Here is a 22,746-nt window from a genome sequence, read left to right on the forward strand (position 1 = left end):
GGAGAAGTTTGGAGAGGCCAGACTCAGGGGGTTTCATCACGTGGAGACGGGAGGAGCGGAAAATTGGACGAAGAATGTTCGAAATTATATGCTAAAGAAAAAGCAGACAGTGATTGAAGTTCATGGATGTAACAAAAGACAGTTGCTCTGACAATCCCAGACAGGAAGTGCTGAAAGATTATAAAAATGATACATTCATTTTACCACATATAGTATACCAGTTCACAAAGATTAAATGTACACTCATTAGTATGACAATTACATTTTTATGTAGAGCCTCACACTAAATTTGTGGAATATTGTGAAAAATGTATTTGTAAGGTTTCTATATATATATATATATATATATATATATATATATATATATATATGAGTATAAAATGAAAAGCTGTCATTGCTCGTGAGTGAGTGTTCATTCTTTGTGAATTAAACTGCCCAAGTTGTTTTTCACAGTTACAATACTTGTGTTTGACAGGATTCAACACAAGAGAGCGTCATCACTCGTGACATCCATCGCACCTTTCCTGCACACGACTATTTTAAGGATTCGGATGGAGATGGTCAAGATTCACTCTACAAGATATGTAAGGTGAGCAGGGTGTTTAACATTCATGGTGGGCACCAATGGACTGTATATTTGGATGGAACTTTGTGATGCACATGGTCTGGTGCAAGACTGAGTCACAATGGCTTGAGTTTTGGGAACAATCAACAATTGGAAATTTAATGTGATGGCGAAATTGCATGACTTAACACTCTTAACTAAGGCGCGGTCACCATTCGTGGGTCAAAATGTTCTCTTGCTCCCTCAGTTATTATGTCCATCCTCATTCATGTCTTGGACACTGTTTCATCTCACAGGTGTCTGTTAGTGTTGTAGGACGTAGCAACAGCGGTTTTCTGTAAAGCCTGCAAAGGGAAATTCTGGGAGACCTTTAGAACCATCGCGTCCTGCAGCTAGGTGGTGCTAGTTAGTGGTGAAAATTACATTAAAAACTATTTTATTTTATTTCAAAGACTTGTTTGGGAGTGGTGTTACATGTTTTTTGAGGGTCTCAATCAAAACCATGCTTGTTCAAACTTTTGATTTATCGTTTCCTTGTACATTTCATTTAGTGTTCTTACCATGTTAAAGAGTAAAAAAGTAGTGTTGTTTATTTTGTCTTTTTCCCTTTTTGACCATTGGTTGCACGAAAAAAATGCTTTGTTGCACTAAAAAGACTTGAAAAAGAAAAGTGGACAGTGTAAATCGGCACTTCAAATAAGACCAACTGCTGGGCAGTCAGTGTGCAAAGAATAGTATCTATTTTTTTCAGATTTTTAAATGGAATCCAGCCCTCAAAATATAAACCGTATAACCGTCTTCAATTGTTAATGGAATGAAAAAAATAACTATACTATGTGAAACTGAGAGACTGTTCTTGTCCTGTACAGTATATTGTTCCAGTCTTCCTCTCCGTGCCCATTATGTGCTCAGGCTGACAAATTCACATCGAATTTAACAATCCCCCTCATCCATCTGTCAGTATGGACTTCTCCCACTTGTGTTGGGGATGTGTGAATCCCACACTCCATTAAGCTTGTATGTCTTACTTCCAACATCTGAACAAGACCTCTGCATTACTCATCAACCCCCAAATGAGTTCGACAGATCATCAGTCCAGCCCCGGATGTCCATTTTCATTCATCAGCCCAGATGAAACTGTCCTCCAACCACAGATGTTTGACTTCTGGTGGATGTTTTTTCACCAGTCCACAAATGAGTAATAATCTGGCAGGATTGTCTGTCATTAGACTACCATGAAGCACCATCCAGTTTTCTGTGGCGCCTTTCATATTTAATTATATGAAATACAAAATATTCACGCATGTGTTTAATTGCTGCTGCTCTAGTTGGGAGTAGCACCATTATCTTGTTCTACTGTGAAAAGACTTCTCCTGTTCATTCGCATGATTGGTGTGTAACGTGCCAGCTATTTCAGACACTCCTCAGTAGTCACCTCAAGGTCACTCTTCCGCCTTGGCGTACTTACTTGCTATCTCTTGCAGCTGTCATTGGCTTTTTGTGATGGAGAGACATGTGCATTAAATCCTGCTCAGGGTTTATGTGCTCCTGCTCCATGGATCATCCGACATTAACTCCTACCAGTGAATTTCACTTGCACCAGAGGTGATAGGGTGCTGTTGCCTGATCGTTCATTTGCAACTGGCTTAGTCTAGTCAATTATCTTTTAATTCTTGCTTTTTATTTCTTTGATGAAGATCATAAAAATTGAAGTTTGTTGTTTCTGTTTTGAACTGAACTTCGGACAATATCCAAATTTAGTTAAACTGCACTCATTAGCTCATATAAAATCTGATGCTACTGATCATAATGATTGCAAATCTCATACAGCAAACAACTAACAGTTGTAAATCTCTAAATCATCAAACACAAGACCCAAATGAAATTGTCACTCGCTTGAACACAGTGGCAAATCAGGAAAAAAACAAAGTCACCGAATCAAAATTTGCTGAACGCAATAAAAGAAAACCTCTGTTCCCTTAAACAGAAAAAAATATTTTTTTTTGTAGTGATTGGTGCTAAATTAGATGGGAAGTGAAACGATGTGATATATATATATATATATATATATATATATATATATATATATATATATATATATATATATATATATATATATATATATATATATATATATATATATATATATATATATATATATATACCTCATCTGTAATCACTCCTACACCATTTACTCTCAGTCTCCAACATTCTTGGTCCAACACAGTCTCTCCTCTCATGTGTCCAAACCATCAGGCTTCCTTTACTCTGTCCACATGTCCCACTGATAAACTCATCTCCGATCTTGTCCATTCAAGTTTTGTGGCCAAATAGAAATCTGAGTTTCCTTCTCTCTGACTATTCAATTGTCTCTGTCTTACAGCGTGACAGTGACCAACACTGTCCTATAAAGCTGCCCATTCATTCTTGTAAAGATGTGTTTCATCAGTATCCTAGCAGTTCTGTTAACTCACCAGCCACAGTGACGACAAATGTGCTTCTTAATTACCAAGGTTACCAAAATTCTTCCTGATGGAGTGTTTATGTGGGGGAGTTTGCTTGTTCTCTGTTTGATGTGCATGAGTCCTGTCATTAGTTGCTTGATGCTGGTTTGTTGTCCTCCTTAGGGACGTGTTAGTTGATCCATCAATGACCATTTTCTCTCCATCAGGCCTACTCTGTCTACGATGAGGAAATTGGCTATTGTCAGGGTCAGTCATTCCTGGCTGCAGTTCTTCTACTTCATGTAAGTTTTTCCTTTCAACGCACATCAGCTAACCATGTTGGAATGCTTTTCAGTCCCTTAATATTTAGTAACGAGTAACAAGTGTTATAATATAAAGACAGAAAGGAGCAAGTGACAATGACAAAGACGTTCCTGGAAATGAACACTAAGGCACATGTTCTCTTACCAGCGAAGCTGAGAGTTGAGTTCCAAGATACTGATGTAGAAATTTGCCAAAACCCAGTAGCAGCTCGTCCCCCACACTGTCTGGCACGTTACCAACGGAAGATGAACAATAATGAGGAGTAATGATTGAGAGTAACCAGGGAAACCTCACAAACTTGTTCACAAACAAGTGAACACAGTCAATAAGATAAAAGGTTTACTCTCATTCATTAAGATCAGCAATTCTACCTTAGGTTTACGAAGTGGACTCTCTCAACCTGGTCTTCATAAACAAAATATATGACAGTCTGTCAAGGAAAAGGAAATATAGGATACAGGAAATATAGGAACAATTAGAATCATTGTATTATTATTATTATTATTATTATTATTATTAAAAAGCATGTCATCTCAACTTGATCCTTCAATTGAAACGAAAGAGTTCTTGCATATATGTTTGATGTGGGCAGTCTAGCAATGGCAGAATAGTTGGCTACAAAACGGCTGTAATACACACAACATCCTATGAAGGATACCACTGATTTCAAGTCAATGGCTTGGGGGTAGTGTTTTTTTTTAAACCCTGATTCTTGACTGGATCAGGTTAAACACCTTTTGAATATACACCTTTGGACCTCAGGCAAGCAAAGTTGATATCTATCTAAAGAGATTTTGGGCCCAACCTCACCATGCCAGTCAAGGAAAAGTCTCTCTTCTTGTTATTCTAAGGTCCTGCCAAACACAATGAGATTATCGAAATACACAAACACCTGAAGCTAATTCATAGAAATTCCAATGGTTAGAAATACAAATATGAACCATGTTTATTTATTCCTTTATGACTTTCAAAGCTATTTGTTGGTGTATGTTTTTCTTATTGTTCTTAAACAATCACTGTCCCTCATTCTTACTTTGTAAAATATTAAGTTCAGTTTTCCTTTTTCAGATGCCGGAGGAGCAGGCCTTTTGCGTGTTGGTTAAAATCATGTACGAGTATGGCCTCAGAGCTCTCTACAAGAACAGCTTTGAAGATCTTCATTACAAGTTTTACCAGCTAGAGAGGTTGATGCAGGTCAGTGGTTTAAAATGGATGCTTAAATAGAAAAGCCTATTTTGTTGAGTATAATGTGTCATAATGAGTGATTAATGTGATGTGTGAATTAGAAATTTCTTAGTGTTGTACTTGAAATTGGTCTTGTTCTCGTGACGGGTCTCACAGCCACTTTTTTTAGGGTCTTGGTCTTGTCTCGGTCTCGAATGCATTTTTGCTCTGTTTTATCTCGTTCTCAGACTGAGCAGACTTGAAAGACTGTCTTAATTGGTAAAAGAAGGACTGTGGCTTACAGTCTCAATCATGACCTGGTCTCGGTTGGTGTGGTCTTGACTGCAACACTAGTATTTCTGTCTCTCTCCTCTCCTTTTGACCTCTTCTCTTCTCCTCCAGGAGCAACTCCCAGACCTGTGGTGTCATTTCCAGGAGCTGAACTTAGAAGCTCACATGTATGCCTCCCAGTGGTTCCTCACCCTTTTCACGGCCAAGTTCCCCCTCTGCATGGTTTTCCACATTACCGACTTGCTGCTCTGTGAGGTACAATCACTACTTGATTTGGTTCTCTCTGTTACCCCGAAGTCACACCAACTATGGTTTGCCATGTGGTGTTTTTTTCACTGTCCAGCAAATGGAATGAATGCAACTCTATCAGATGCGGGGTGCCAGATTGAGTTTTTTTTTTTTTTTTGCGGTGCACCGATGGTCAAGTTGGTGATTGTTCATGCTAAAAATTAGACGATAAAGGTCAAGTGAGACTCTACACTATTTGTAGAATCATGTTCTATGATGCGCCAAAATTTAAATGAATGACATTAGACATATACAATAACATGAAGAAGTCGTCTGATGCATCACAAGCTCGTAACAGACGTGTGTCTGATTCACGTAACCTTTTGCTAGGACATTGGTCTCTTTGTGGCAATGGTCTTTGCTGTGTTGCAGTTGTTATACTATAGAGTGAACTGACGTGTGCATCCTCATTCACACTCCAGACAGAGACCGTATCTGGGGTGAGTCAATGAACTTGGAATGTGGATTTGGTTTGAGTTTGGGCTTAGAGGGAAGTACCTGTGTTGTGAAACTGTTGTGGACTAAACAGAGTGGGTAAAGTGTATGAGGTGATCACATGGATGCTTAGGGCAAAGAGTGGAAGGTTAGTGGGTCGCCTGTGTGGTCTAAGTCTTGCATAACTGTGTTTTCCGCACAGAATCTTTCAGTGGCATCATGTCAGGCCTTACAATGCAAGACAAAACATAGGTCACGCAACTGTGACCTTTGTTTTGGTCCACTATCTCCCTAATGCAATCGTCATCTCTGTTTTTTTACAGTAGGAAATTGTAAATACATATCAATCCTGCTCCTACATTTGTGTGCATATAGTTGCTGTGGCCGGGGGGGTTGTATCCTTTGAATACTCCTTGTATTGCCTCAGCTTTTTAGAATCAAATAGGTCATTAAGCACAGCTGAATATTGACTTGTTTTAACATTTGGATACTGTTTATGCCAGGATGACAAGCTGAGATAAATTGTTTTATAATGAGTCCTTTAACATCCTTTCCATTCCTTCTGGGATCACTGATAGCCCTTGTATTTCTTTGTTTTTACCCTCTCATGGTCATGGTGATGGCCAGATGATGCTTGCTTATTGATGCTTGACATAAGACGCGTCTGTCTTTCACGTTTAATTATATTCAATTACCTTGTCGCGTTTGTAGGAAGAACTGGAACCACTCTGTTTAAAGGGCTTTGCTGGAGAATCGATAGAAGAGTTGGTGAAGAAAGTGGATACAGCCTTATTTCGTGTTGAGATTCCGCATCAGTCATGGTGCACTGACTTGTTCTGACATGCATAATGAAGTCCTAAGTGCCACAGCACCATCATGTGGACTAGCAAGAGCGCTGCATGAAGATCTTCTTCCCTTGGTGGTTATTTTTAGAGCCCACCAGATATTTTTAGCCTTTGTGTTGCCATGTCTACTTAGAGACCAAGGGAATGGGTGGTTCTTCCCTGATCTGCCATTCGCTGAACTTGTCCTTTCTTTCTTCTATCTGCGACTGACAGTGCAGATATTATCAAATGTTCATTTGTTTAAAACATTATTTGACCAAACATTCAAGTAAAGTAGCTATTAGTCATTCATAGAATCAGCACCACACTGTTCTACTCATTGTTGGCATTAGAACCTGCCTGATCAAGAATTGGGTAAATTAGTTATGCAGTGCTCCTGAAATTATTGCAAAAATTTCAACTGCAGTATGAGCATCTGAATGTAGGGGATTCTCTCTTCCCTCTAATGAAAGTTATGATTTTTGTTGTGTCAACATAATTTTCTATGTGCATTCATTGCTTGCTTCTGTTCCCTTTTTAGGGTCTAAATGTCATTTTCAATGTGGCTTTGGCTTTGTTGAAGGTAGGTATTTATCACTCAATTTACACTGCATTTAGATTCAGAGAACCATATTAACCATATATATATATATATATATATATATATATATATATTTGCACACAGTCATCATCACATTGTTTTCAAGATAATTCTGCACAGTGATGCATATGTAAATCATGTATGGCTGACTATGGACAGGTTTTGCCATTAATGTATTCAGGACATGTGGTGATTATGAGGGTGTGGAGACAGAATGAGGATGCTTGGAATGGGCTTCCACCGCTAGCCTGTAATTGGCTAGGCATGACGACATTCTCCCCCCGGACTCCCTCCTCCTCGCTCTCCGTTCCCGACCCCCCCCATCCTCCTCTTGTGTTCTCCTCCCTCCTCCCATCTGTGCTTCGCGGTTGCCATCCACATCACCGTTAACAACAGGAGTGCCGGCTAGTGAACTGCCGAACAGCTCATGGGGATAAAAGCTTTGGTTTTTTCACTCGGAACATTGGAGCCTCTTTTTCCACGTCTTTCCATTTTCTACTCCAGAGCCTTCATTTCCTGACTCTTGATTACCACTTCGTTTTTTCCCATCCCACCATCTCTTTGCAATAACAAGACCTCTGCATCGGTGCCGCCCCTGCTAGCTGTTAGCAATTCGTACAGAGAGCTAGTAAAGAACGGATGACGGATGGAAAATGTTGTGGTTATTTTGCTATGTCTTACCCCATCTGCTGGTCAGACCCATCAGTTGTGATGGCAGGAGCACTCGCCACGTCGTGCCAATCCTTTTGCTTGAGGTGGAGAAGCACTTCTGATTGTTGATAAGTAGGTTAAATGTCAATGGGGCTGGATTTTTGTTGATTGATGTGTCCAAGTGAATTGGCTGGCCATTTTTTGTCGTTTCAATAACAGCTATTGTCTGTGGTCTAATGTGATCGACTGTTTCTGAAAGCATTTCAACACATGCTTCCTCCGGATCTTGAACACATCTGAGGGTGTAGTTGTGACGTCTAGCCTCACATTATCTGTACATATATTTCTGCTGTGGATTAAATTGCATTGCTGGAACTCTGTCAGTCTTAAATATTTGAGTGTCCAGTCAGCTTAAAGGTCAAAGACACACTCAGCCTGAATCTGTGTGTACTTAAATTGACACACTCAGCCTGAATCTGTGTGTACTTAAATTGATCCAAATATGAACCTGAGTATTGACAGACACAAAGTCAAAGGAACATAATTCAGTGTCACTGGTTGCTTGAAGTCCAACCCACATGTTGATCATCGTTGTTGCTAAGCAACGCGGTCTCATATCAATTCAGTGTGCAAAAGAAGATGGAAATGGGAAGATGCCAGCGACGTCAATGCGGATGTTACAGATACCTGTGAAGCATTCCGTAATGGACAGTATCCATACTGTGCTTTTGGTCCATTTTCGGTGCAGAACTGCTCTCCAGCAGTGGGGTGCCTTACTCTTGCATCCTGTCCAGAGTTTTTGGTACTCTGATGAACTGGAGTGTCCTGGTTACTGCTGCTGACGCTGCCTTCTTGCTCTTTGTGCCTGTGGGAAATGGTTTCTTCCTTCCATAAACAACAATAGCCCAAGTGTGACCATATTTTTTTTTAATCGATAGACTTTTCAAAACCTTTAAACAGTCCAAAAGACACACTGGAGTCACCCGCCACCCAGGCCCCAGAGTGGGACGATCCCTCTCCCTTACCCTGCCCCACCTCCCCTCCATCTCCTCCGCCCTTGACCCCAGCCTCTCACCCTCCAATACCAGTCCTGAACCCATCTCGTCAACTTCCAGCCCTGTGTGCTGCGTTAGAAGAAGGAGAGGGTTCAGCAGAGAAAAGACCCCAAAACAGTCAAGGGTCAGCTGACTCCTTCGGCAAAGTGATGGGTCTTCTTGGAATGGGACACCGGCTCTTTGTCCCCAAAGTGCTAGCGGTGAGATCAGAGAATTGTGAACATTCAGATTATAAACTACTGACTTTTGTGTCAGTAGTTTGACAAGTAGTTTGACACTGAATACCTGTATGTAACTTCTTTGTTTTTTTATCAAACTCTGTATCAAACCAAGTCACCTGACATGATTGAGGGTATTAACCATTTAGTCAAAGATTTTACCCTTCTTAATTTCTAAGTTATAGTTCACAATTGAGCATGTAATATTTATGTTCATCTTGTGTAATAGCTTTACTGTCGTCTAGTCTCTGCTGATAAACCTCAATTGTGTTGTGCCTTCAGACGTCTAAAGAAGATCTCCTGCAGGCTGACTTTGAAGGAGCGCTCAAGTTCTTCAGAGTCCAGCTCCCAAAACGTTACAGAGCTGCGGAGAACGCCCGCAAGCTTATGGAGCAGGCATGCAACATAAAGGTAACAACCTCCGTCATGTGGGCCACGAAATCAAGCAAAGAATATGTAGTTTTCACCTATGACATTAACTGTATATATGCACGCACACATGCAATAGGCACCAGGTAGCCTCACCTTCACAATGACTGTGCACTAGGACCATATGTCTTTCTGCATGTCGCTATTCAAATGCTCCAACACTTTGGCAGTACAAACTGCAATATCTGCACTTAATCTGGTGTAGTTAGGATGTATTTCGTTTACAATTGTCTGAACAAGAAATGCTAACCACAAATGGCTGGCGAATGAGGCAGGCAGTTCCTCCGCCTACCCAGCCACCACCCATCCTTCCATCTAGCCTCCTCCTTATAACCTTGCATTTTTAAACATTTTTCATTTCTCCCTGCTGATTCTGAGATCGGATCAGCTCAAGTTTCTAAGCAGCTTAAAAGCATGGAAGAATTCTGCGGCACCTTGGCTTGATAAGCGGCAGTGGTAGAAGAGTGGCTTAGCCTGCCTGGGGATTATGAGAAGAATTTGAATTTCCCCACTTTCTTAAACATCCTTTGGTTTGCTGCTGGAACTGATCACTTGTATATGGGAGTGTTGCAGTCTTTTGCTGCACTACACTTGGCTGATAACACATGACTTTCCTAAATTAATCCTGAAATCCATACTTCAACAGCCTTGTATGGAAATTGTGTGCATTCTTGCCGTGATTCAGCAATGACGAGGTTACCAGATTATGTCAACTTCAAGAGATGCATGTTTGCTCGGAAAAAGGATTGGATAACATGCAGCAGTGAATGACTTCAGGCTTTCTTGAAATTTTTCTGCATGCCTCTGTGCTCTCAGCATCTGCATGTATGATGTAATCAGCCTCAGAAGTCTTGCACAATTTATAAACCCAATGGAAACCGACAGGCAAGCGCCACTGATACATAATTCATGTATATCTGTCACGTGAGTCCTCTAAATAATGTTGCATTGCGATATAGGTTTGATGTGTTGATACAGACAGCTTTTCATGTCGTGTTGAAGTAGTTTCCTGGATGTTTCTTGTGTTTCCTGCTCTGATAGATAGTCATTGTGGTTGACAACTTCCGCACATATGCCCAGACCTCAAACTGACAAAACATGACTCAAAGAAAAGAGACTGTTTCTTGAAGATATTTGTCTCTGTGTGAGCCGGAGACATACTTCTTTAATGGGAGAAACCACAAACTCATCCATACATTTTGGCTTGGGATTCAGAGAGAAAGAGAGAGAGACAAACAGGTGAGTTGCTCATTCACTCATGCCTCCTCCCTCTTCAGAGTAGGCGGAGCTCTATCCCTGAGGGGCTTTTGAAAGCAGTCTGTAGCCTCCTCCGCTGTCGGAGAGAAACAGGACCTGTCAGCTGGTCGCCTTTCATTTACATCCTCTCTCTCTGTTTTTGCAAACTGCTTTTCTTCAATCTGCATTTTTTGTCGTGGATTTTGGCTGTGAAGAACCGTCACGATGATGCAGGAAATTTCTATCATGGTGGCGTACGACGCTCATGTAGTTGACCGGCCAGGTGAGGAGGACACTTTGGCACGCTTAGTTGCCCATTCCAGACCACACAGAACTCCGAGACCCGCGGTAGGTCTCACCTTCTTCTTTGTTCCTGGTCATTTGCAACTACGAATATGTAAAGTGCTGCATTTATGGTTGCCCTCTGTGGACAAAACTCTCTCTGACGTTTGTGTCTACTTTGTCAGTTTGTCCTGAGCAGGACTGTGACTGGCACTTTGTTTCAATTACTGATAGAAATTGGGAATCAATGGAGACTTTGTGTGTGTCCATGTTGTTGTGTTTCCCTCACATGGTTAATTGAATTCCATGGCCTAGTTTTTTTTTTTTTTTGAGATGTCCAATCGGCTTTGTCCTTTCTTCAGTACTTGGAGGGCCATGTGTTTGGGGCCAGGTCACACCACTTCTCTCACCCACTCACTCATGCCCTATAATCACGGCCCTATGGATTGCAACTAATTTGATTTCATCTTCAAAGATCCAGGTCATGTGGTATTCTTTGTACTGTGCAGTTTCCCACAGGAACTAGTTCCTTCAAAACTTACCTCAAATACCTATGTTGGTTTGAGACTTTCCCACTGCATTATTATTATTGTGTGTTTGTGTGTATTGTAACGGCCATGATGAGGAAAGAGCTTTTGTCTTCTTGGTTGTATTCTACTGACCAGGAAGCCAATAGATTGTCATTGGTGAGTTTTGAGGTCATTTTCACTCCTACCCTCACCAATAGACAGACTCCTGCTAGTCTTTTTGTTTGTTGTGTTCACACATGTGCACGTGTTTTACCTCATACTCATTTATTTTCTTCCTTTAATATTACATTTTTCTTCATCTAATTTTATATTTACATTATACTTTATTTCAGGCTCCTGAACATACATTTTGCTGGACAGGTGCTGAAGCCAGACAAAAAGAAGACCCATTGCAAAAATGATCATTACTGCTTAAATCTACTATTATATTTCTCTTTTGTTTGTTTGTTTTTTGTTTGCTTTAACCTCTCACCGCTAGACAGACCCACCAAACTCCTGTGTCTGATATGGCTCATGGAAGGATTAATTGAGGACTTGAGGAGTATTTGTAGGTGCTGTAATTAGGTCATAATCCATTATTAACTTGTTCATTTGGAACGCAAAGAAGATAAAATTATTAATCATTAAATTGCCTTCTTGTACTTTTGTGTCTTCATACAATATATACAGCAAGTCAAGTCAAATGGAGCTTTAGTGTTTGTGTTTTTTAGGGGTGTTGGAATGCAAAAAGTGTTTCTTAATCGGTGACTAGACTCACCTGGATTGTGTAATGACGAATGTAGGGGCGCATTTTAAAGTGTGTGTGTTTGGTCATGAGCCTTACCAGCAGCTCAACCTTGCCAAACTCCTGAGTACTTTTACAACTGAAGATGTTAGATGGTGTCCACAATACTAGAATGTTTGTGGCATTATTTTTGCAGTACTTCTTATATATTCTTCTATATATAACTGAGTCACTTTAGATTCAGAGGTGTAAGGGCTAATATCACTTTCAGACTATTTTAAATGTGCATGTAACTACTTTTGAAGATTTATATCAAGGATATAAAGGAAATGGTTTGTGTAGTCACACTGCATGAGAATCAGCACACTGTAGGAGGTTTATAGGCATTATTGAAAGAGATTAAAATGGTTTTTTTTTTCATCACTCTGGTCTAAAGTGTCTAAACCAGTCCTGAAAGGGCCGGGGTGATGCAAGCTTTTGTAACAAATTGATTAGGCACACACAATGGCATTTCAGCAGAAACGAGCTGCACCAGACCAACAGTCAACTCATTACAGACTTCAAACATCTGATGGTTCGAACAATAACCTAAACAGCGGCCCCTTGTGGAATATTTTGCACACCCCTGGTCTCCAGAGACAAGCAGGGCTGATTTTAGATTGATGTCCCTGAGTGTTTATGTTGTCCTTAGGCTAACTGTTTGACCCAGTCAGGTGCATTTGAATGTATGTCCATATGGGTGGCACTAAACATTCTTCAGTCTTCTCCACCAAATGTAGTGCTTAAAGTTTCAAGGATTATTTGAAAAGAATGGCTCGCATATAGTATTAAAAATGTAAGTTTTGTGTTTATGAGAAAAAAAAAAGAAACTTGTACTCCATGCAAACTCAACAGCCAATGGACACTAAGAAACCAATAACCACAAATTAATGCTTCATGATAAGCAGGTAACACCGGAACAGATGTAGATTCCTAATTTGTTTCTCTCAAGTGGATCAAAAAATCCAAAACATCAGTTTTGCATTAAAACGTGTAACATTCGAAGTGTAGCGGGTGCTTGATTCCATGACCACTGAACAATGCTCACAAACATGTTGGCCTCTGTGGACAGGTCATGTGACAGAAGTGTCTAGCTGGTGCTATGGCAATGCTGCCACCATCCTGGGGGATTCAATAATTTTTTACTGAGAGGCACTGGAGCACGCACTCTCTCTCTCTCTCTCTCTCTCTATATATATATATATATCTATATATGTATATATATATATATATATATATATATATATATATATATATATATATATATATATATATATATATATATAGTTAGTTTACAGTTTACAGGCATTTAAGCAAAACTCTGCATTGTTGCGATTGAATAAATAATGTCCTAATAATGTCTTGTCTTCTTTTCAGGTTCCAACCAAGAAGCTAAAGAAGTTTGAGAAAGAATATCAGACACTGAGAGAGAGCCAGTTGCAGCAAGAAGACCCCATCGACCGATATCAGGTGCAACATGCATGTTTTGTAATCTTACTGTACATCATGATATTCTTTTTTCTTTTTTTTTTTTAATTGTGCTGCAATGCTGCAGAAAAGGCGCCCCAAACAGCTTCTCTGCTAATTATGGGTGGCTTTTTTCTGATGCAAGATGTTCTAGTTCAAAATTTAACATCAGCTGCTAATGCTATTTTTAGGCACCTTTGCAGCCAAGTTTAACCACTTCAATCTCTGAATTGTAAAAAAAAGATCTGAAGTTGATATTTAGAGATGTAAGTCACTTGGAAGTCTAAGTTTATTTTTAGCTGATATAGCTGAATGATCTGTGAATTTTCCTATGGTGGATGTTAAAAGTCATTTCAATGTTTTGTAGGAAGAAAATGCATTGTGATTTTTTTTTTCTTATAAAGTTTTACCTAAGCGTTAATTCTTGATCTTTTAACTGATTTAACACAGTTTACCTAGTAAACATTGAGGAGGGCTGCACGATTATGGCCACATTGATGACCACAGTTATTTTGAGCAATACTGAAATCACGATTATTAACCGTAGTTTTTCACAACGCTAGGTGAATATATATATATATATATATATATATATATATATATCACATATATCACATTATCAAAAATACAATTGTAATTTGTGAACAGGTTTTCAATTCAAATTTTAAAAATCAAATAAAATTACCCAGCATTTTTGTATACAAAGACTAACAGAATAAATGTACTGAGTGCAATGGCAAAGTCCAACTCATTGGAAAGATTTCCATAATACAGACGTAATGTGTAACCCCTGACATTTTCTAGCCTACATCCAGTCCCCTGACGTTGGAGGTGTATTCTGTAAACATATTTTTTTTAAGCTGAGTTACACAGAAATGGAGGAACAACGCTCAGTCACACTTCAGTATATGTTAAGGTTATGCAACAATATAGGTAACTCTGAAACCACAATGGTTCCTCTTGCACTTCCTCTGAAGGGTGCCGGGGAGAGAGAGAGAGAGTTAGAGAGAGAGAGAGAGAGAGAGAGAGAGAGAGAGAGAGAGAGAGAGAGAGAGAGAGAGAGAGAGAGAGAGAGAGAGAGAGAGAGAGAGAGAGAGAGAGAGAGAGAGAGAGAGAGAGAGAGAGAGAGAGAGAGAGAGAGAGAGAGAGAGAGAGAGAGAGAGAGAGAGAGAGAGAGAGAGAGAGAGAGAGAGAGAGAGAGAGAGAGAGAGAGAGAGAGAGAGAGAGAGAGAGAGAGAGAGAGAGAGAGAGAGAGAGATGCGGTTTAATTGAGAAGCCTTCTCAGGGTCATGTGTATGTGTAAATGTGTAAAAAGGTACATGTTTATGTACACGTAAGATTTGGAACCCTTGTGTGCAATTTGGGATGCAGTGTGAGGTTTTGTGCACGTCCCCGGAACCGCTAGCCAGAAAAATCGACGGGTGTGGCATTAAGCCCCAGTTCTGATGTGACTCTGTTTTCAGCTGTCATGGGATTCAACTGAAGCCCCACCATGACGGTGATTCTGTCTGCAGCTCACCTGGACTGTGAAACATTCTGCCAGTGGTGTGAAGATAACCACACAAATGTGTGGAATGTGATGCTACATTTTTCATGATTACAATGCAGAGCCTTTGTTCACTAGTGTTCTTGAATATAGAAATCTAGTCTCCATCTAGTTTTCAATTTGGAAACATGGTCCGTTCTTCACTGCAAAAACAGGTTTTTTATACTGTCAACTTAATAATGAAATTTGCTCTTTTTGACATTCCATCTTTTATTCATTGTGCTGCCGCTGGTGGCCGCCATGCTGCTGGTGTTCTGCCTCTCAATGCAAACCTCTTACCCTGTGTGTGTTTCCAGAGGGAGAACCGCCGACTCCAGGAGGCCAGTATGCGACTGGAACAGGAAAACGACGACTTGGCTCATGAGCTCGTCACCAGTAAGATCGCCCTTCGTAATGACCTGGACCAGGTACAACCAACCTTCCCAAACTTCTGATAAATAAAGTTCTGCACCATCTTGTTTATTCAGAAAAAGAGTCAGTGACCTTGGTGCAAGGACTATGTGGATTAACATACCAGTGATTCAGCCAATAGAGCTGTTCCACACAAGGACTCTGGATGACTTCTCTGTGTTCTACTGGGTCTTTTTTTGGTTTTCCATCACACATCTCAGCCCCAACGCTTCTTTTGCCTTTCCATTTGGGGTGTGCCAAAATATTGATTATTCATTGATATATATTAATAATCACAAAAATATATAATAATAGCTTTATGTTGGTAATAACAAAGTTGTGAGAGCATTGTGCTGTGTGGATCATTAGACCACCCCGCCTACACTAAACACTGCACTGTTTCATAGACCATATCTTTAGTAAGCTGTACTTCAACAACTATGTATCTTTAACTAGGCTAGAAATGCCTGGGAATTGGGCAATGTGGCGTGAGTGCATGAGACAAGTGTCATTTGCCTGAGCCCAATCTCATTTCTCACCCTTAACACTAGCAGTTGTTTCTGTGAGTGAAGTCCATAAGGAATGGGACGGCACTTCATGATGTTACACCTTACACCTCACATCTTGAATGATTCATCATAACTCCACACGCTGTCTGCTCACTAGTCATTGAAATTGTTCATTTGGTTTGAAAGGCAGGATTAAAGCCACCCTTTTACCTGGGTAGCCAAGTAGTCGAACTGTGCGCCGGAGGACACTGGCAGTCATACAATGTACTGTATTTAGTTCACACAGTTTTCAGTACTGCTCGCTATCAGACCTGTCAATAACTACTGGGACCCTGGGACAGGCTCTCACTCACCTACTGGTAGACTGACAATTGAACCCCCAAATGAAACTGACAGAACACAGTTATGAACACAGCAATGTTCTTCCAAGGTGTTGTTGCACATTATCTTGCACTTCATTGGTTTATTCTTACACTGTTCTTCACAACAGTGAAAGTGAAGTCAGCAGCTTCTCACAAGCCTTTTGTTCTTTAATCATTTCTTTAAACAAAATACACACAAATTGTTCACTTTGAGTCATCTTAGCAGCAGTGTTATACATTTTCTAGAAAACTCCAATATTTGTACTGTTAAAACAACATTTTTCTTTTTTTCTACGGTGATTCCTCGGTTCCTGTTGGCGCATTGACATTAATGAACAGCAAAGGATGATGGGTATTAATTTGCTTGTTTACTTGATTCCTCTGCGACTGACTCATGTAAGTTGTTTTGGAAATGAGTTGCCACAAAGTGAGGGGAGAAATGTTGAAAAAGATGCTTCGGAAATTGCTATGATGTGATTATCGTCAAACAACTGAATCGTAGCACTCTCAATCGGAATGGAATCATGGTTGCTTTTATGGCACATCCCTATCTATCATTGCTTGGGGCCTGGTGTCCGTTGATTAAATTAGATGGATCAAAATAGAATTAATACAATGCACATTTGTTTTTCTGACGAGGTTGTTCTCATGACACGTCACTCAAACGGCCAATCCAGCCAGTAATGTCGAGACCCACCTCAGACTGCCTATGAAACTCAGTTCAGCCCTGGAAGCCACTAACCCAGTCTCTAAGTACAGTGTTGAGTGGGACTGTGTAGAGAGAGACAGAGGATAAGCTTCTTCGTTGAATCAGTCCCTGCACCAGGGAGTCTGACTCACAGAGAAGTGCACCTCTCCTCTAAATAAAGACTAAGTGGGTTTCAATTCTGTCGTTGCAGGCAGAAGACAAGGCAGATGTTTTGAATAAAGAGTTGCTGAGCACCAAAGAGCGACTTGTGGAGACAGAGGAGGAGAAGAGACGACAGGAGGAGGAGACATCACAGGTGTGTTTTTGTTTTATCTTTGTCTGTGTTTCATGTGATTTTGTATGAAGTCATTTCCACTGTTGATTAGTGATGTTTTGACCCGTTACTTTTCAACTTGTCTCGTCATTTTTTAGAATAGATATTTTTGTCTGTCTCATTCTTCTTAAAGCAGCTGTAGGTATGTTGAGAATATTTTCTTTTGGCGGCGCCACAGATAAATGAGTGTAATTGCAAACTGTCGTAAAGCTGGGTCTCCAATCCCGCCCCCGATTCCACATTTGAGGAAAGGCTGTGACGGAACAGCAAACAAACAAAATGAATCACGGATGTTTGTATACACAACACTGCCCAGCTTATACTTGCAACAGCAACTCTAGAAGCGTCTATCATGCAACAAAAATTCATCCTGAATTTAACATAAATTACTGCAATTTCCGGACTACAGGGCTTCTGACATTGCTGCATACACAATGAGGCGAACAGCAACTAGAACAGCTGCTATTTGAAGTGAACTAGTGGAGCTGGCTGATGTCCTCCTAAGTCCTCTTAAAGACACTCGTGATAGGTCAAAATGTGCGCATGCATGAGCCAATTGGGTGGTGGAGTTACACACAGAAGAGAGAAACGAGAGAGAGAGAGACTCGCTGCAGCGCAGGTTTCAGACTACAATACACAGAGACTACACGCTAGTCAGGTGAGTAAATTAACAGTGTAGTCAGTGAAAGAAACCTGTTCCTTCTTCATTTTAGCCTGATACACACTGGCTCACTGTTCCGTGACGAGCAGTTTGTGTATTTGCTCATATGCATGAAAAATTTGAGCATTGCCGACAGACCCAGATAATAAAACTTTATTTCGACTGCACGTTTTAGAATGAAGCAAAGGGGAAGTAACAATGAGTAACAGACACTTACACGATTGTTATCATCTCAAAAATAAATTCCCCACATGTGATAACACACCCAAGACCCAAAGAAAACACACAGTTTTTCAAAACAATATATCAGTTTGGCCACCTACAGTATATGTTCACTAAACGCTTTGACAGTGCAATACGACAAACAGCAGACATCCATAGCTGCGTTAGAACATGAGCAAGTTATTTTTGCTGGCAATCAATTCTATTTTCACCATGCACAAAGTATATCTATCCCCGTTTAGCACCACAGTTCATCTGTTTCGCTGCCACCATATACAGTATATACTACACTTATACTGTATATAAACAACAAGCATGTACACATTTGTTTAATGGTTTGCCAACACAACAGAGACAACAGTGAACTCAAAATTGAGTGTCAAGTCGAGTAGAAACATTGCCACTTCAGGATCAGATGAAAAGCCTTTTGTAGCTCTCAGTTATTGGCAGGCTGTAAATGCATCTTCTATATTGACACTTGCCCGAATCTTGCTCTGTCATTCCATTCTTCTGCCATGATGTAGTTAAAGGAACTCGGCTCGCTGCCGAGGTCGCTGTGACTTTCTGTCTTAAAGTGTTGCGGTGGGGGTGGAGTTGGGGCATTGATGCCACTCACAGAACACACCCGAGGCGGCTCGCCTATAGAGAGTTACATAGTCCAAGGGAGTGTTTAACAGAGAGCTTGAGAGTCTGACTCCGGGAATTGGAGTTTTGAACATCAAAATTAAACCAGCAAATATGAAGGTATTCTATTTAAGTCTAAATGTTACGTATTGTTGCTTTAATCATCATGACATTAACTTTATTTTACTGATAGCTGTGTGCTCATGACCTCTGTGTTTCACATCCAGCTAAAGGAGGTTTTCAGAAGGGAACTGAAGAAGGCCGAGCTGGAGATCAAGAAAACCACAGCGATCATTGCTGAATACAAACAGGTGGGACTTGATTCAAAAGCAGTTTATTTTTGATGGAGGGTAGCCTCTTAAAAACATGTGACTGAGGCTCTTCATCCTGGTGGCCTTGTGGCACCACTTCTTTTCCCCTGCATGAGAAAAGTGCCCCTTCTGGAACCCATTCATTCTTACATTCTTGAAAAAAAGAAGAAGATACTCTCTGTCAATTGCACATGCAGCTATTTTAAAAGTCTCTGTCCACTCTATAATACGCTGTGATCAGAATATTTATATGAAATCATTATACATCGACAATGTTATCAATGTTTGTAATCATGTATAGTAACTTATGGGGTTTATAAAAATGTTCATCAGTTGTGGATTAACCTAAATCTAGTCATGAAGACTCTAGTCTTAATCTAGAGATGACTGGGCCTTTTCTTCCAGGCTACTGAACTCTGGAACTGTCTGCTCGAGGCTTCATGAAACATTAGTGGGACCCTTTATTCAGAACCTACTTGATGGAACTCTCTGCTCTAAAATGTATGGATTTGAGCAATCATTTGATGACACCTCACATCATTTTTAAACTAAGTGCACCATCTGGTGGGCTTGTGAAAATATGGACACTGTTTCATCACACCTCATTGGGCGATCACTACTGTCTGTCCGAGCAGATCAGATGTCGAAATAGACGCATTAAAGTTGATTATTTCTGCAGTCGCGTGATGACCTCACGCAAGATGGACACTTGAGGTTTTGCTCCGCTTCGGGCTTCTAAGTTTTATACAAGATCCAGCGTCTGACTCGTCAGGATCCTCCATTGGAAAAATAAAGGGGACGCAGCACATAGGAAAGGCGCAACATGTACCGTGCCTTAACATGCAAAACTCTGCCTCTGTGTTCTATTCAATGTGGTAAATTTAGTTCGTTGAGGATACACGCTAGTTTGTTGTTTATACTAACTTACGAAAGTGAGTGCTGTCCATTTGGAATATATGAACATTCATATTGACTTTGTTTCAGAGTTGTTTGAAAATAAGGTGAATTAAAATTTTGTTATGTTTGCAAATACTATATTATATTTTTGAAGAGTTTCTTCTATGGGCGACTACAGATATGTGGGTTCAACAAGTTAGGATGATGACTTTTTCGGGTAATGCCTTTATTCTGTCATTTGGGGACAAATTGGGGAGGTATATGCTACTTGTTTTGTTTGTTGTTGTCTTGTTTTTTTCTATTAATGGGTCCTGTACTGCACTGATTTATGTCAATACTGCTTTTCTCATGTGTTTTTTGCACGAAAAAGGAATTACATTCATGTCCATTTAAACATTGCTATGCATATGCCTGGGCCACTTAAAGTTACAACTTGGAATGTCCTAGGAATTGGTCGTGTAAGAGGAAGAAGATCACATATTTGGAAAAAACAAAAAACTGATATTTCAGGAAACTAAACTATCTGAGATGGCACACTTAAAACTGAAGCACGACTGGGTTGGCCAGGTGTACTTTTCATCCCATTCACAAAATCAAAAAGGAGAAGTTATATATATATATATGCAATTTATTCCAGATAATCAAAATTCTGCTTTATCACCTGCCATGGTTTGGGACACCGCCAAATCTCTTATGCTTCCTACCAGAGAAAATTACAGGAGGCTAGGAAGAAATATCTGGAGAATCAATTTAAGAGACTGGGGCAAATTCATATGCAGACACCTTCGCTTAACAATCTGAAAGCCTTGGTGCCAGTGAGATCAGAATTGAATTTGACTCAAACACAACACATCCAGAAATTGTTACTTTACACAAAACAAAACATTACAAATTTGGCAATAAAGCCAGTCGACTACTTGCTTATCAGTTAAAGAATCAGACCAACATAGCATGATCAGATGTCCTGAGGGAAATGTTTCGAATGATCCATTGGTAATCGACAACATTTTTGAAAACTATTACGAATCTCTTAATGGTTCTGAAAATAATGATCATGACATTTTTGCTGACTTAAATAATATGTCATTACCTATAGCGTCTCAGGAAGACCGTGATTGTCTGAGGTCTCCTTTTACCTGTGAAGAAGTTTTTGCCGCTGTTCAAGCAATGCCAAGTGGGAAATGCCCAGGTCCAGACGGGTTTCCAATACAGTTTTTGGCGTTTTGGCGACAAATTCACCCCATTCTCATGCCAGTACTTAACAGTATCCTGAAAGAAAACGTTTGATGCTTCTACTGCTTGTTGTTAAGAAAAGATAAAAACTCTTTGGACTATTCGTCCTACAGACCTATCAATCTTATTAATCAAGTACAAAATAGTCACGCAAGTGTTGGCTCATAGACTTCAAAGATTCTCCCCATATTAATTGATCCGGATCAAACAGGCTTTGCGAAATCCAGATCATTTTTTCTATCAAATATTACAGAAATTTGGTCTTGGGTCAGACTTTATTAACATAATTAAAATGCTATACTGTGATTCGATAGTCGAGGTTAATACAAACGGGTTGTTGTCAGTTGATTTTCCAGTGCATAGAGGATGCAGATTGGGTTGGTCACTGACACTGTTGCTTTTTACTCTGTTCATTGACACATTATCTGGCTATAAAATCAACTTTAAGAAATATGTTGCCTTACCTCAATATTCCTCAATCTATGCCCCAAACATTTCCTTTTAAGACATCTAAGAAAGGCTTCCGATATATGGGCCCCCTATTTAAATCATTGATTTGATGCCGACTACCTTCCCTTAACTATGGAAATGAAAAAAGAATTTAAAAAGATGGACTACTTTACCAACCTCACTACTGGGGTGAGTCAGCGCTATGAAAATGAATGTTCTTCCTCCATTCACCTATCTATTTCAAAATCTCCCTAAACTATATTTTTTCAAAATGATTAATTCATGCATCGCTTCTTTCATTCAGAACAATCAATGGCAGAGAGTAGGTTTCCTTAAGCTCACCAAACCAAAGGACATGGGAGGCGTATCAGTCCCATATCAAAAGTTTGATTATTGGTCCAGTCCACCTAAAATAATGACAGGTTGGTTTTTGAATGGAAAGAATGTACATGGCTTGATTTAGAATCAAATTATTGCCTTCCTGTAATATCAATATCAAGGTTTTGGTTTGTTTACATGTAAGTAGCTGAGTAAGTCGAATGGTTGGTGAACACAAATGAAATCAAGAGTAATGAGTCAGTTCTATTATTGAATGGGCCCCGGGCCCATTAGTTCTGGAAAAGGTGCATCTTAAACGTTTCAGTCGAACCAGTTCCAGGTCTGCCAGAGAAGCATTTGTGAATTCATTAATTGCCTATTTAAGACCATTTAACACCATAAGATCATTTGCCTCATTGTCAGACCTATTGGAAGAATATTGTCCATGTGACCCACAAGATTTTCAGAAACCTCTTCCCTTCCTGTTTCAGATCTGCTCTCAGCTGAGCACCAGGCTGGAGAAACAGCAGGCAGCCACAAAAGAAGAGCTGGATATTGTCAGGGTAGGAGTCTCAAAGCTAGACTTCTAGCCAGCTGTTTTAGCCTCTGTTCAGTGGCTTGTGACATTAGCTCC

At 40.0% G+C, this 22,746-nt stretch overlaps 1 protein-coding gene across 5 annotated transcripts in view; it reads left to right on the forward strand.

Moving 5' to 3' along the window:
- rabgap1l (RAB GTPase activating protein 1-like) overlaps nt 1-22,746 on the forward strand; it is a 61,725-nt gene that overhangs the window by 35,397 nt on the left and 3,582 nt on the right. For 2 of the 5 annotated variants that reach the window (XM_053855698.1, XM_053855688.1), the window contains exons 14-24: nt 476-589; nt 3,237-3,311; nt 4,402-4,527; nt 4,900-5,043; nt 6,877-6,918; nt 9,143-9,271; nt 13,478-13,570; nt 15,410-15,520; nt 17,274-17,378; nt 19,131-19,214; nt 22,604-22,675. In XM_053855698.1, coding sequence (XP_053711673.1) covers nt 476-589; nt 3,237-3,311; nt 4,402-4,527; nt 4,900-5,043; nt 6,877-6,918; nt 9,143-9,271; nt 13,478-13,570; nt 15,410-15,520; nt 17,274-17,378; nt 19,131-19,214; nt 22,604-22,675 — 1,095 coding nt within the window. Of the gene's footprint in view, nt 1-475; nt 590-3,236; nt 3,312-4,401; nt 4,528-4,899; nt 5,044-6,876; nt 6,919-8,529; nt 8,843-9,142; nt 9,272-9,785; nt 10,874-13,477; nt 13,571-15,409; nt 15,521-17,273; nt 17,379-19,130; nt 19,215-22,603; nt 22,676-22,746 lie in introns of those variants that run through there. The other 3 variants (XM_053855708.1, XM_053855728.1, XM_053855718.1) reach the window with 3 other exon arrangements.

The sequence above is a fragment of the Synchiropus splendidus genome, chromosome 1, assembly GCF_027744825.2.
Source record: "Synchiropus splendidus isolate RoL2022-P1 chromosome 1, RoL_Sspl_1.0, whole genome shotgun sequence".
Classification (NCBI taxonomy): domain Eukaryota; kingdom Metazoa; phylum Chordata; class Actinopteri; order Syngnathiformes; family Callionymidae; genus Synchiropus; species Synchiropus splendidus.